The sequence below is a fragment of the Carcharodon carcharias genome, chromosome 16 (genome assembly GCF_017639515.1).
Source record: "Carcharodon carcharias isolate sCarCar2 chromosome 16, sCarCar2.pri, whole genome shotgun sequence".
Lineage (NCBI taxonomy): Eukaryota > Metazoa > Chordata > Chondrichthyes > Lamniformes > Lamnidae > Carcharodon > Carcharodon carcharias.
Window position 1 is genome coordinate 67,157,864 of NC_054482.1, and position 15,271 is coordinate 67,173,134.

Genomic DNA, 15,271 nt, shown 5'->3' on the forward strand with positions numbered 1-15,271 from the left:
TTGCAGCAGTCTCTTCAACAAACCTGAGGGGCCAACCAGCGCTGGCACAATCATTTGTCCTACTTTGTCATGAAAGGCCGCTGTCTGTCTCCTTCCAATTCCTAGGAGCTGCCTGCTCTAATCAGCAAGGCAGCAGCAGTCCGCATATAGCTGCTGCCTGTCTTTGCCATTGGCACCAGGCAGCAACTCCTGCCTTATAGAGGCACTTAATGACTCTAATTAGGTACCTAGCTCACTTCCTGGTCAATTAGGCCATGTACATTTGAAAATCACGTCATGATAGTGACTTGACTTGGGTGCAGGATCAAGACCTGGAATTCATCTGGGTGTCAGGTTCCCAACCCTGCATTGAAAATTTGCCCCATTTTGTAGCTCCCATCATAAGTCGCCTATGGATTTGCTCTCAGGCTCATAGAAGAAGCATGCTTTTCATTACTTTCTCATCTCAGTCCGTTTCAATAATCTTCTGATTTTCAGTTCTTTTTCCTCTCTCATGTTTTGCACTTCTTTCCATCCAGTCCCCTCTCCTTTTTGCTTTCCATGTTCCACTAAGTTCTTATCTCAGATGATCAATTTCAGTCTATCAAGTGAGCTTTTAGTGACAGAAGACAGTATTTGACATGGTATGAAAATATCAGATATATCTCAAATATACATATATCTTAAGTGTGGTGCAGAGGAACACTATGGGTGACTCCAAAGTGTGGAAATGTGAATGGAGGAGGAAAGCTCCAATCAGACTGTGAGTGGGTGCACAAGCCCAACAAATAAAGTCAAGTTAAAAGCAAAAAAATGTGGATGCTGGAAATCCAAAACAAAAATAAAAATACCTGGAAAATCTAAGCAGGTCTGGCAGCATCTACGGAGAGGAACACAGTTAACGTTTCGAGTCCGTATGACTCTTCAAAGAAATAAAGTCGAGAAGTGGATGGGAAAGGACCAGAGAGCAGAATCAGGGAAGAGGGATGTATGCAACATAACGGCATGAGACAAAAATCATTGGTGGGGCGAGGAGTTCAGAAAATATCTTGGAGACACAGGAGAGACTGAATTTAGAAAATCAGTGGTTCTGATGCAGCTGCCTCAGCTGACAAGATTTTTCGGACATTCTGGAAATTTCCTGATAGCTTCTCTGTGTCTGAGGGGAAGCCTGTGCTTGATGACACTGTTCTGCAGGTCAGATTTCAGCCATGGGCTGTACATGTGACATTTAACGATGTAGAGTAATGTATACAGGGACAGGTAGTATTAAACATGTGTCTCCATTGGCAGAATCCAAATGGAAAATAAATTTGAAATAGTTATTAGCCATATTTTAAAAGCATCTTATCATTATGAGACTGTTACTAATGAGGCAAATTGGGTACTTTGGTGCACCTGGAGGACACTGGGCTGTGATCAGGTTGATTCCAGGCCTTAGAAGAATATTTTTGAAGAAATGCTGGAGTAACAACTTATTTTCACTAGAGATAAGAAAACTAAGTGGAGATATGATACAAGCATTCAAAATGATGAAAGGTGTAGATGGGGTAAGTAAGCAAACTATTTCTATTGGACAACAAATATAGGGCTACAGCATACAAATACAAAATTCACTAGCCTCAAGCAAGTTTAGTGACAGTTTTCATACAGAATAGCTGATATGTGGAGAAATTACCCAAAGAAGGATCATTTAGTACCTAGCAGTTGCTGAAAAGTGAGATTGAGGAATTGAGACCCGCATTTTACATAAAGGATAATTATGAGGCTATCAATGCTCATCATTGCTATGGAATAAATTGGACAGAAACTTCAGGGCCTGTACATGTTCAGTTAAATGTAGAAATCCACAAGTTATCTGATTTGCCCTGCTTCTCCACAAGCTATGCTTCACTAGTATTTTGCCGACTGGCCCAGCATTAAAGTCCATGCGAGGGTGTGAAGTTACTTTACCAATAAATTTGCCATTTGTTACACATTACATCTCCAGAAAAAGTTAGGGCCAGCACATTCAGGTATAATTCCATTTTAATGCTGTAATCAGCCAAATGGTACAAAAATTGGTTGTACAATTATGAATTCTCATTCCTAATGAATTTAATCATTGCTGGAGATTTAATTTTTTTTGGAACATTTTCTTTGCGTCTTTTCTCTCTTAATCCTATCTTTCTCTCCATATCTTTAATTCACATTGGGTGCATGATTTTCCAAGAATTAAAGATTCTAATTTATATTTATCGGCTTAGGTTCTGTGTGGCTCAGTCAGGGTTCTTCAATCTGATTGGCTGGTTGAAGAGCCTTGCTGTTGCTTCTTCTGCTCAAATATGTTAGAGAGACCCCTTGGGGAGGGAAGTGTACTGGGTTAGATAACCAATGACAACAAGTTTGCCCTCAAAGACCCACAAAAAATTTAGAGGCAGCAGCCAGTGACGTGAATGCTGAATGCTGCTCCTTCACCTCTAAGCCCAAAATCTGGGCCATTGATTGAAATTGCTTCATTTTTCAGGGGCAGTTGGGGTAGGTTTCCTTAGAATAGAGGACCAACAGATGATGGTGGAAATGAATTAATTGTAGTAAAATTATATATGAGCATTGGATGAAGGTGACACTGTGGTGCAAATGTTGGAATGTGCCTGCAAGAAACCTCCCTCACAAACTCCAGAAAATCTTTTAGGCTTGGAGAGCTTTGCTGATTCTCATAGCAGTAGTGGGCCTGCACCACTAATAGCACATCCCAGGCACTTGTCAGCCTGAAGAAGCAGGTAATTGCAAGGAAGTTGCCCATTTTCAGCAGAGGGGTGAAGGTGCCACTTCCTTGGAAATGTGCTGGAAGTGCCTGAAAAATCTTTCACTAAGCCTACTCTTGTAAAAGCTGATATGTGGTCTGCAGATTTTTGCCCCTTTTAACTAATAGATCAACCAGCTCAAATTGGGCGGAGTCTGTTGGAAATTCAGCCCCTTTTGGCCTTTCTTGGGTAACCTTGGGTGGAATTTTCCATTTATGAGTCTGTAAGTGCGTCAGTGGGCAGTTTTGGCAGTGCTCACCCCATGGCAGGAACTCGTGCCCGATTCCATGCTTAGAGGGTCATTAATTATTCACAGGCCAATATTGGGCCAAATCACCTGGGAGCTGATTCACCTGCCCGTCATCAGTTGGCAGGGTTGAAGGTCCATGTGCCATATTTAAAGGCCAGGGCAAAACACAATCTCTCTCTCTCCAGCCCAGCCATCTTCTGGACACATGGAGAGATGTCTTGCAGCCAGAAAAAGAGGGCTGAGAGCTCACGAAGAAGGCAGCATCCAGTTTCATCCACCAGGCCCCCCAGGCCTTGATCAGAGGAATGCAGACACACAGGGCAAGTCCTGTATCCCAGGGATAGCTGCAGGAAGTGCAGGGTTGACCTGCTCTGGCCTGGGAATCTGTCACAGAGCAGGTCAGCACTGCTGGCAACTGTGCCTGAAATGTCATCCAGTGCAAAAAGAAGATGAATGATTAAATATTATATGAATTAGTTTGCATGTGCATCTCTATCATTTTTTATCTGGAACTTCCCTTCTGTCACTTTGCATGGTCTATCTCATCTGCATGCTAACTAATCTAGTGCACTTTCTAGGTGAAAGAAGGAGGTGAGTAGGCTGGCAGCTCATTGTCACTAAGTGGCTCTCAGGATGACTTGAGCGGGAGCATGTGTTGGCCTTGCAATTGGTGGAGCCACATTTGATTCTTTGTTGGATGCTTGGGCCTGCCCTCTTTCTACCTCAACCTGGGTTATTTGAGTGGAGCAGTCAAATGGCACAAATATTGAATCATCCAATGGCTTCCACAACTGTGCTTAATCTTGTACTTAATGTTGTACTTCTACTGCTGGACACTCCTTCAGCCTGACCTATGATCTTCAGGGGAGCACTTTACTGCTATAGTAATTCCCTAGTAAGGATAAAGTTACCAATACATGAACCCAAGGCCTCTAGAATATTCTGATTCATATTATAAAGATAACCCACAGCTGTGTTTGGACTGCTATTAAGGGATGCTGAGCTGAAGATGGCCTAGGATGCATTATGTCATCCAGAGTGGTCTGCAGTTCTGTAAGGCACTCAAACACAATCATATAGATGCAGCTTAACAACCATAACAATAATTGTAAACTATATTGTGTCTTTAACTTAGAAAAACATTCCAAGGTGCTTCACAGGACAGTAGACAAGGATTGACACTGTGCTAGGTATATTAGCAGGGGTGACTACAAACTTAGCCAAAGAGATGGGTTTTAAGGAGGGTCTGAAAGGCGGAGAAACTGGTTTGGAGGGAATTCCAGAGATTAGAGCTAGCGCACAATAGCCATCATACTGATCTGGGTGCACGTGTGCAAATAGACGCCAGAAATTGACAGCTCAGTAAACAATAATGGATGGAAATTGCAGAATTCATCAACTGAAGGTGGCCTTGCACTATCCACTTGTCAGCAAGACCCAGCTTTTCTGCAGCCACCTCCACTTGCTCCTCCTTACTTATGCTTCTTCCAAAATCCCAAGATCCCCTTGAATGGATGTACCTGTCCAGATGCTTGCAACAGGTGGAGTGAGTGCCACTGCCTACTGTGAGGTGCTAACAGTCATCATGCTTCAGAGATATGCTTCTTGGGAACACTTGTGAAATACGTAAGGATTATAATCATATTTTCAAAGAAGAATGAACACACTTTTATATAGCACCTTTCATGATCTTATAGTATCTGCTATTCTACATATAATGTCGTATTTTGTATTAATCAGCCCACTCTTTTAAGAATTGGTGATCAATTGTTTTCAACTGCTTTCTCCCTTTTGGAGCAGGATTTCAATTCGATTATGTACCTTATTTGGTTAATTAAGAGTGGGAACATTTTTAATAGAATTTCACATGTTTCTTTTTAAATGGAGGATGTCCATACTTTGTTGTGAAATACAAAATTCCTAATTGCAAATTATTACTCTGCAGAAGCTTACTTTTCTTTATTTCCTTGTTTTACAGGACATTTGGGCTTCCAAGACAGCTTTGTCACATCAGGCGTGTTCAGTGTCACTGAGCTAGTGAGAGTGTCGCAAAGTAAGTGGAAACATTTCATGTAAACCTAGGCATGATTAATGAAGGTGCAGATGAAATTTCAGCTGTAGTTCAAACATCTCAATTGAAATCATTAAATAATTACATTTCTTCCTAGAATTATTTTTTAAAAAGCATCTACATTTATTTGTACAAATGTAATGCTGGTATTCTTTCTTTGGCATTTCATTTATCACTTCTTTGTGTACTGCACACACCACAGTCTAGCCAAGAGGACCAATTGGCAACTAGCTCCAATGACTTTATGAATGCAACTTTGTGACCATCCCCTACTGAGTGACTGAAATTCCTCTCTCATGCACTGGTGGCACAAATTGTGTACCAGGTACAGAAGGGCTGAGATCTTGCACCCAATTTGCATTGTAAACACCTCTCCAAGTTTTCTGGCTGCATGTAAACTACACAAGACTCATGCTGCTCCATGGCATGACTTCCATTAGAGCCTTTGATATCATACATTTGGGGCTTGCGCTTGTTGCATCACAACTTTTGATGCATTGTGTCGATGCTGCAATGCCATTGCTGTGTGCCTTTAAAACCAGGTCGTTAGCCATTGGAGGTATCCTTTGCTTTGGTTAAAGTTGTGCTGCCTGTTCTTTTACAGTGATTTTTGAGACCTTGCTTTTGGCCCATTTTGTTTTCTTCGCTAACTAATATTTCAGTAGCATTGTTTGTTCCAGCTTCTAAATTATGCTGGTTTATTCTGTTGTCACTTCACTTCTGCATCCCCTCTAAGTTTGATAGCTTGTCTGAGCTCGGCTACAGCACTCTGGATAGAATGGACATTCCATTTTACTAAATCCTCAGGGAGATGGAGAGCTTTTCAGCCAGGAGCAGGGGCAGATGAACCTGAAGTAAAGGAGGGATTAGCACCCAACTGAGGACCATGCTTTTAGAATATGTCACAGTTTTCTTGGCATGTCAGAGGAGCTGTGTCTCTGCTTATATTTCAGCAGGGAGGCAGTTGTGGAATATTGCTATCTGCTGGAGAAGGATTTCCAAGTTTCCTCCCTTACTGTCTTGGCCCTGCCTCCTTTTATTCTTTCATGAGAAGTGGGCAACAATCAACAGTATTTTCATGGTCACCAATTACTGACACTAACTCTCAATTTCAGATTGAATTTAAATTCCACCAGCTGTCACGGTGGGATTTGAGCCCATGTCTCCAGAGCATTAGCCTGGACCTCTGGATTACTAGTCCAGGGACATTACCACTTTATCACCATCTCCCTGGTGCAGAAAGTTAAGTCTATACTGTCTTGTACCTTGATGCCACTGGCTTATTTCAGGGTGCCATGGGTTACATATGTCAGATAAGAACATATGAAAAAGAACATAAAAGGATCAGCTGGTCTATTGAACCTGTTCCTCCCAGTTCAGTATAGTGTAACCTCTGCACACGATCAACCTCTTCCCAGTGGAAGTATCCAGCCTCTGCCCTGCTCTGTTGGCTACAGTGTTGATGTGGCTGATCCAGTTACACTTCTGGTCAATGATGATCCTAAACTATTGCTGACGCAGAATTCACTCATGGCGGTGCCATTGAAGGTCAAAGGGAGTTGGCTGGGCTTTCTCTAGTTTGAGATATTCATTATCTGACATTTATGTGGTGTGAATGTCCCTGCCACTCTCTTTTCTACATCTGGATGTTATCTGGGTCTTGCAGTATGCTGGCATGTGCTGCTTCATTATCAGAGGATAATGCGAATGGAGCTGAACAATGTGGAATTGTCAACAAATGACATTTTTCAAGGGATCAGGGAGCTATTGGTATGCTCACATTCACAGCAATATTTGTGGTTTGTTCTCAAAATAACAGAGTGGGGAGAAAACAGAGGGAGACTAGTCCTCACGTGAAAAATATAGCTGTCAGTTAGAAAATGCTTAATGGCAAAATCCAGCTGGAATAGTTTGCTACTGAAGGGAATGTCATCTCACCTTGTTTGAATAAGCAATGAACACATGCAGGTGTTTCTGTTTGTTACTGTGGGTTTTAAAAGGGTGATTAATGGTACAGGCTGGAGGACAAAAGAGTATAAGGTCAGCTTACATCAATGGTGTGTGCTGTAGGGAAGCTCACTGATGAAGCAGGTGAAGATGGTTAGGACATATTTGCAGAGTTCCTATAGTGATGTCCTGGGGCTGCAATGACTGGGACCCTGATGGTGCCCCAGAACCAGAAATGGTAGTCTTTCTTGCCATCACCCACCTTTGCATATTTATCAGCCCTTCTCAGAAAATCCTCCTTACACCACATGAATTGGCAGACTCCTGGCTCACCTCACAGCTCATACAATTCAGGAGAAGAAGCGGCAGGAATCAATTTTCAGTAATCAGGAACTGCAGCTGCTGCTTCAAATGACATCTGCACATTTCCTTCTTGCCCAGGCTTGCAGCACATCACACAAACCACAACGGGAGTGCAAAAGCAGTATGCAAATGAGAAAACCTTGGAAAGCCCAGCGAGGTCCCTTCTGGCCACCAGAAACATAAAATGTGACAGGGCAAATGAACTTGAGCTGCTGCTGCAGAATTTCATTCCTCCATATGCGGAAAATCAGGGATGCAAACCTAATCTTAGTAAACACTGTAATGTTGCAGGCCGAAGCTTGACTATGCCTCAATTCACTATTTTCAGCTAATTTTTAACTTTAACGCCATACTTTGAATAATTTCACCAAGAAGCTGCTGATGCCCCAAGGGGTTGGCCCATTGTCAGTATGAAACAATGTTTGCTCCTCGAACAATTTTGTTCTTTTAACTTCAGAGGTTCCTTTTTTTTTATGTCATCTGAACAGAGTTGTGGTCTTGAAATTAGTATTGCTTAGCCACGTACTAAATGCCAATAATACTCACTGATAGCCCTAGTTTTTGTGTAATGAGCCCCATTTCAGAACAAGAACAATTTGCTCCCATTCAAAAACAAGTTTGATTTCTCCCCACTTACATGTCTCCCTTTAGAGCGCCGATGATTCTCATCTGAAGTCTTTTTTTTCTTTTAAGCTACAGCACACACCATTAATGTAAGCTGACCTTATACTCTTTTGTCCTGCAGCTTGTACCATTAATCACCCTTTTAAAACCCACAGTAACAAACAAAAACACCTGAATGTGCTCATTGCTTATTTAGACAATGTGAGAAGATGCCATCTACTTCAGTAGCAAACTGTTGCACCTGGATATTGCCATTGAACATTTTCTAACTGACAGCTGTATTTTTCATGTGAGGACTAGTCTCTCTCTGTTTTATCCCACCCTCCGTTATTTTAAGAACAAACCTTAACTTTTGCCATGAATGTGAGCACACCAACAGCTCCCTGGTCCCTGCCTACATTATTATGACACAAAAGAAAAACAGAAAATACACAAAATACAAAAATGGTCTGCCAGCACCTGAGAAGGGATGCTTGACAAAAGATGGTTAACGTTTGAAGTTCAATTCCTTCGTCAGAATGGCTGCAACTTCTGGCATTTATGTGAATAATAGACATCACAAAATTATGCTGTTCCAGTTGGCAACTACTGAGTTTCTGTACTTATTAATTTGCCATTTCTGTCTTTCTATATACAGTCCTTTCATCCATATTTTGCCCCTTGGTCTTCTATCAGCTGGGTCTGATCTCATCACCACTTTAAGGAGTTAACCAGTAGCCAAAGCACACATGCCTCTTCCTGCAACATGACAGAAACAGGAGCAGCTCGCAGTTATATAGTGCTCTTAATGTCGAACAATGTCCCAAAGCACTTTGTGGATGAAGAAAAGAATAAACACTGTTATTGGTTGAAGGTTTTTCATTACTTCACAGCTCCCTCCTGCCTGCCGGAATGCTTCATCCAAATTGCACAATGCTTTCCAAAAGCTATTTGATTTTGTACCTCCATCGTGGTCCCTCTCAATATTGCACAGAGTGTTGTTTAGACACTAGCCTTAAATAAACTCTTCTGTCAATGTTCTTACACTCCCCCCAGGGTGCTATCAGGCCTCCAAATTGATCCATGCTCCAGCAATGTGACTAGGAAAGGGAAATCGCAGTATGAAGAAGTGGGACAGTGTCTCACCATATGGTAGTGCCATTTCTTAGTGCTTTTGGCATTGTGTACTATGTAGTTAACTGCCACATGTACAATAAACAAAAACAGAAAATGCTGGAAAAACTCAGCACGTCTGGCAGCATCTGTGGAGAGAGAAACAGAGTTAATGTTTCGAATCCGCATGACCCTTCTTCATAATCATGACATGTACAATAAAGTTTGCTTTGAAGTTGCACAAGATAGGAGTAAAATCTCAATCTGTATTACCATTCCTTGTAACTATCCAGTGACCCTGGAAGCGTACATGCGTGTGGACATCTGGACACTGGATTAGGCTCCAGTGTGATCTCTTCCTCAAGTCACATTACTTGTTTGTTTTTACACAAATATTCTTTATTCACAAAATTTGTAAAGTTACATTACATTACAGTTCAAATTTGACATTATATAAAGTGCAATACAGGTCAATTTGTTTCAGTATAGTACATGAAATAAGATCAAAAAAAGCTGGAAAAACTTAGCAGGTCAGGCAGCATCTGTGGCGAGAAAGAGTTAATATTTCAGGTTGATGACCTTTCAATAGTACATGAGGTGCCTCACCACACTAGCCATTACAGGTTATATTTATAATATATATTTTCATTTCATGTCAACCATTCTCTGGTGCATATAGCCCAAGGGGTTTTACATGATTTCCAGCTCCTCAGTTCATAATGGTGGGCGGACCTCAGTGGCCTTTCTCATTAAGCCTTTGTGGCAACTGTCCCGAGCTTTAGTGCATCCCTGGATTTGAAAGTTCTGGACTTTGGAATGTGCCAGTCTGTAACACTGGGTCGTCAACAGCTCTTGGTGCTGGAAAATCAGCAAGCTTTGGGCAAACCAAAGCGTGACCTTTTATAAAATGACATCTTTAGGAATAAAATTGCACTGAACCAATAATCATGCAGTATTGGACAGTATGCAAATAGCATATATTGTTAGGGCCAATCAGTACTGAAAACAACTTGAGGAGAAACCCTCAAGCTAAGAAGGCTCCTATAATTTATTTTCCGTCAGATATTCCATAACACTGCTTGACACATCAAGAGAGTTCTGATATCAGACCTTTGGGGATCTACTGGTCCTTTCATTAAACCAATGTTGACATGATGAGCTGAATGAAGCAGAAATTGTAAAGGGGGCAGTATCGTTGTATGAAAATGTCTGGTAAACCTTTTTGTTTAGGTGGAGAAATGTAGCATGTAATTTTTGTAATTTGAGATTATTTACATCAGCATTATATGTTTGAAAGCAAATGAAGAAAAAGATTCACCTCAGTCTTTTCCTTTGTTACTCCAATCTCCCTGGCTTACAGTCATTCTGTACTCAAGCGAATGGGCAGGTGACCTGCTCACAGACTATTTCTCATGTCACACCGAAATGGCTGATGCGAGATGAGCAATTGTGACCCAGTAATAATTCCAATTTTTGAACTGTGAGAACACAACCTGGGCTGCACATGATGTCTCCCCATGGCGCAGTCAAAAACTGAACGTGTTGACCTGCTCCATTGCTGTGCCACCATGTACTAATGGTACAGTACACTGCATCATAGCATTTAATTCAGATAATTTCTCTTTAAAATAGTCAAGATAGTACATTTTGTGATCTTGTTTCTTTTCTACAGATTACAGTAATTCACAAATTTAAACACTTAAAGACAATTGCTATTGTATTATGAAGAGTTGACATTTTAATATTACATAAAAGTTCCTCTGAATGTAAAGGTTATTATAGAATACTAATTCTGTGATTGACAGAATACACTTTTATCAATGCCAAGAGGTCAGCAAGTGCTTGTAATTGTTCTTCAACGTGGCCAACAATTGCTCTGTTTTTCAGATAAAATGTGCTTTGATTGTTTTTGATCATTTGACAGTCCAGGTGCAGAAGCATAAGCCATAAATTCCCACATACTGGATCTTTCATCTCCACCAATAACAACATAGTTGGCCAACTCAATCAATAGTCTTTTCAGATTTATTTTCAGTGAGATCTCATGCTTGACAATGCTGTGCTGAATTTCCCTTCTCATAGTCAGCAGTTGTATCTCATGAAATTCACCAACTTATGTCTGACCTCAGGGAAGCTACTCAACGGTCAACCTGTCCAGATGATAATGTCAGTCAAAAAATGGTTTCCATCTATATCATGTTATATATGCGCTTTGTTGTGGAACAAGTTTTCAAAAGAAGCTCAAATTATTTTGATATATTAGATGTCGTCTCTTTAATATTGGTATCTAACAGCACCTCAGGTATAATGATTTCTGAATAGATAACAAGCAGAGTTTCAATGTTCATCCTTGTTTCACTGTCCTTTTGATCTTTACCCATTTCATGATCAAGTTATAAACTTAGATGCATACTTCTTATACTCAGTTTAGATTCCAGATTATCAGATCGCTTTGCTTTCCAAACTGGTACCAATAGATTCTAGGACATTGATCTGCTAACGATGCTGTGCCTTACCAAGTGCCATTTCATTGTCCTTCTGAGCTTACATTTCTTATCACACAATGCTTGTGAACAGAAGATGCCTTCTCTAGCTTTTGCAGAAGCTATTAGGTTTTCATTGATATTGTCATCAATATTTTTGTGCACTTACTTGAATGTATGAGCATTGAAATATCAAATTTTCATGTAAGACCCTACTATGTGGAAACACAATTTTCTTCCCCTTCTCTAGGCCCAAGAGGCTATTTATCATATGTACCCTCAATTGCCTAGACTCTCCTCTCTGGAATTCCCTTCCTAAGCTTCTACCTTCCTCTCTCTTTTACGATTCTCCTTAAAATCTACATTTTTGGCTAGAATGTAGAATATTCTTCTTTGACTTGGTGTCCATTTTTATCTGATTATGTTTTTATGAAGTGCACTGGGGCATTTATCAACCTTAAATGCACTATATAAATGCAAGCTGTTCTGTCACTACCCTGAGCAGGAAATTGTTATGAACCCCCAATTTTGTTTTGATCCTGGTCAAGCCCAGTAACTTCTTTTTTGAAAAAAGAAATCCAAAATCCCAGTGATTTACTGAAAGGATCACAGAATTGTTACAGCGCAGAAGGAGGCCATTCAGCCCATCGTATCTGCATGAGCTCTTTGAATGAGTAATTCACCTAAGTGCCATTTTCCTGCCTTCTCCCAATAACCCTGCACATTGTTCCTTTTCAAATAACAGCCTAATTCCCTGCTGAATGCCTCAGTTGAACCTGTCTCCACATCACTCTGTCAGGGTATTCTGAACCCTAACCACCAGCTGCATGGACAAGTTTTTTTTCATGTCGCTTTTGCTTCATTTGCCAATTGATTTAAATCTGTGCCCTATAGTTCTTGATCCTTTCACAAGTGAGAACAGTTTCTCCCTATCTATTCTGTACTGACCCTTCATGATTTTGAATACCTCTATCAGTTCTCCTCTCTCCTTCTCTTCTCCAAGGAAAACAGCCCTAACTTCTCCAATCTATCTTCATAACTGAAGTTCCTCATCCCTGGAACCATTCTTGTCAATCTTTTCTGCACTCCTCAGAACTGGACGCATTACATCAGCTGAGGCCAAACTAGTGTCTTATACAAGTTCAACATAACCTCTTTGCTCTTCTTTCTATGCCCCTATAAATGAAGCCTAGGATACTGTATTCTTTATGAACCACTCTCTCAATCGGTCCTGTCACCTTCAATTACTTATGCACATATACATTCGGATTGCTCTGCTCCTGCACTCCCTTTAAAATTGTGCCCTTTAGTTTATATTAATCTCCATGTTCTTCCTACCAAAATGAATCACCTCACATTTCTCTGCATTGAACTTCATCTGCCACCTGTCCACCCATTCCACCAACTTGTCTCTGCCATTTTGAAGTTGTATGCTATCCTCCTCACAGTTTACAAGCGTCCAAGTTTTGTATCATCAGCAGATTTTGAAATTGTGCCCTGTACACCAAGGTCCAGATGATTAATATATATCAGGAAAAGCAAGGGTCCCAACACTGACCACTGGGGAGCTTTACTGCAAAACTTCCTCCAGCCCAAAAATCATCCATTAACCACTACACTCTGTTTCCTGTCACTCGGCCAATTTTTTTATCCATGTTGCTACTGTCCCTTTTGTTCCATGAGCTATAACTTTTCTCACAAGTCTTTTATGTGGCACTGTATTGAATGCCTTCTGGAAGTCCATGGACACCACATTAACTGCATTGCCCTCATAAACACTCCCTGTTACCTCTTTGAAAAACTCCAGCAAGTTAGTTAAACACATTTTCCCTTAAGAAATCTATGCTGGCTTTCCTTAATTAAACTGCATTTGCCCACATGATTAATTTTGTCCCAAATTATTGTTCCGTAAAAGTTCCCCTCCCCCGAGGTTGAAGTGACTGGCCTGTAATCCCTTGGCTTATTTTTACATCCTTTTTTGAACAAGGGTGTAACTTCTGCATTTCTACAATCCTCTGGCACCGCCCCTGAGTCTAAGGAAGAATGAAAAATTATGGCTAGTGCCTCTGCAATTTCTACTGTCACTTCCCTTAGTATCTTTGGATGCATCTCATCTGGTCCTGGTGTCTTATCAACTTTTAAGTATAAGTAGTCTATCTAATACTTCCTCCTTATCAATTGTAAACTCTTCTAGTGTATGACATACCTCCTCTTTCACCAGGGCCTGTGTAGCATTTTGTCCCTTGGGAAAGACAGATGCAAAGTATTCATTTAATACCTCAGTTATGCCCCCTGCCTCCATCTGTAAATTCCCTTTTTGGTCCCTAATTGATCCTACTCCTTATTTTACCACTCTTGTACAATTTATATGCTTATAGAAGAATTTGGGGTTCACTTTTATATTGGCTGCCAGCCATACTCCCTCTGTGCTTCTCTTATTTGCTTTTTCATGTTCCCTCTGAACCTTCTATATTCAGCCTGGTCCTCAATTTTATTATCCATCTGACATTTGTCATAACCACACTTTTTCTTCTTTAACTTAATTTCTAACTCTTTTGTTATCCAGGGAGCTCTGGATTTGTTTGCTCTACCTTTCCCTTTCGAGAGAATATACTTTGACTGTGCCCAACCTGTCTCTTCTTTGAAGGTAGCCCATTGTTCAGTTATTGTTTTTCCTGCCAACCTTTGACTCCAATTTATTTAGCCCAGATCTGTTCTTACCCCGTTGAAGTTGGCTTTCCCCCAGATAATTATTGTTACCCTGGATTGTTCTTTGTATTTTTCCATTGTCAGCCTAAATCTTATGACACAATGATCACTGTCCCCTAAATGTTCTCCTACTGACACTTGATCCACATGGCCCAGCTCATTCCCAAGAACCAGGTCTGCAGTGCCTCCTTTCTCGTTGGACTGGAAATATACTGCTGTAGAAAATGTTCCTGAACACACTAAAGGAACTCTTGTGCGCACAATCCCCCCGTCCCACCCTCCCACATTCACCTTTACACTACTACTGCCTTAGTCTATATTTGAATAATTAAAGTGCCCCATTATAACTACTCTATAATTTTTGCACCTCTCTGTAATTTTCTAGCAAATTTGTTCCTCTATAAGCCTCAAGATTCATGATTTAAAACAGAAAAAAATTTTATTACGCAAGAGTCAAACAAAGCAAACAATCAATACTATCTTAAGCAATCTCCTCTACTCTAAAATCCAAGGTAAACCAATTAACAAACAAATTACAGTAAATTATAAATGATAAATTACATATTAAATTGTAGATGCAATTAAGACAGATCTTACGAATTGGCTTGGCTGTGCACCCAGCATATATGTAATCAATCTCAGCCACAAAGTCCTTCAAAACTTCTATCTTACTTCTGAAGAATTTCAACTCCTCTTTTTCTAGCCTGATCCTCAGTGGTCACCAGCGTACAACCAACCCAAATTCCATGGGTACAGTCTTCAAAAATGGCAAACGTCTGGAGAACCTCCTCAACTCTGCTTACAATGAGCTGAATGGCTTAGATCCCCCAATGTTACCTTCAAGTACAGCAATAGCTGCAACCACTATATCTTTGCTTATTTTCAGCTTTTGAACATACGAACATGCGAATTAGGAGCAGGAGTAGGCCATTCGGCCCCTTGAGTCGGCTCTGAAATTATGGCTGAT

General features: G+C 40.6%; 1 protein-coding gene across 9 annotated transcripts in view; it reads left to right on the plus strand.

Annotated features, from left to right (window-relative positions):
- The window catches only part of nfia (nuclear factor I/A), a 529,589-nt gene that overhangs the window by 299,601 nt on the left and 214,717 nt on the right, over window positions 1–15,271 (plus strand). For all 9 annotated transcript variants that reach the window (XM_041208194.1, XM_041208200.1, XM_041208198.1 and 6 more), the window contains one exon: window positions 4,994–5,068. In XM_041208194.1, coding sequence (XP_041064128.1) covers window positions 4,994–5,068 — 75 coding nt within the window. The remainder of the gene's footprint in view (window positions 1–4,993; window positions 5,069–15,271) is intronic.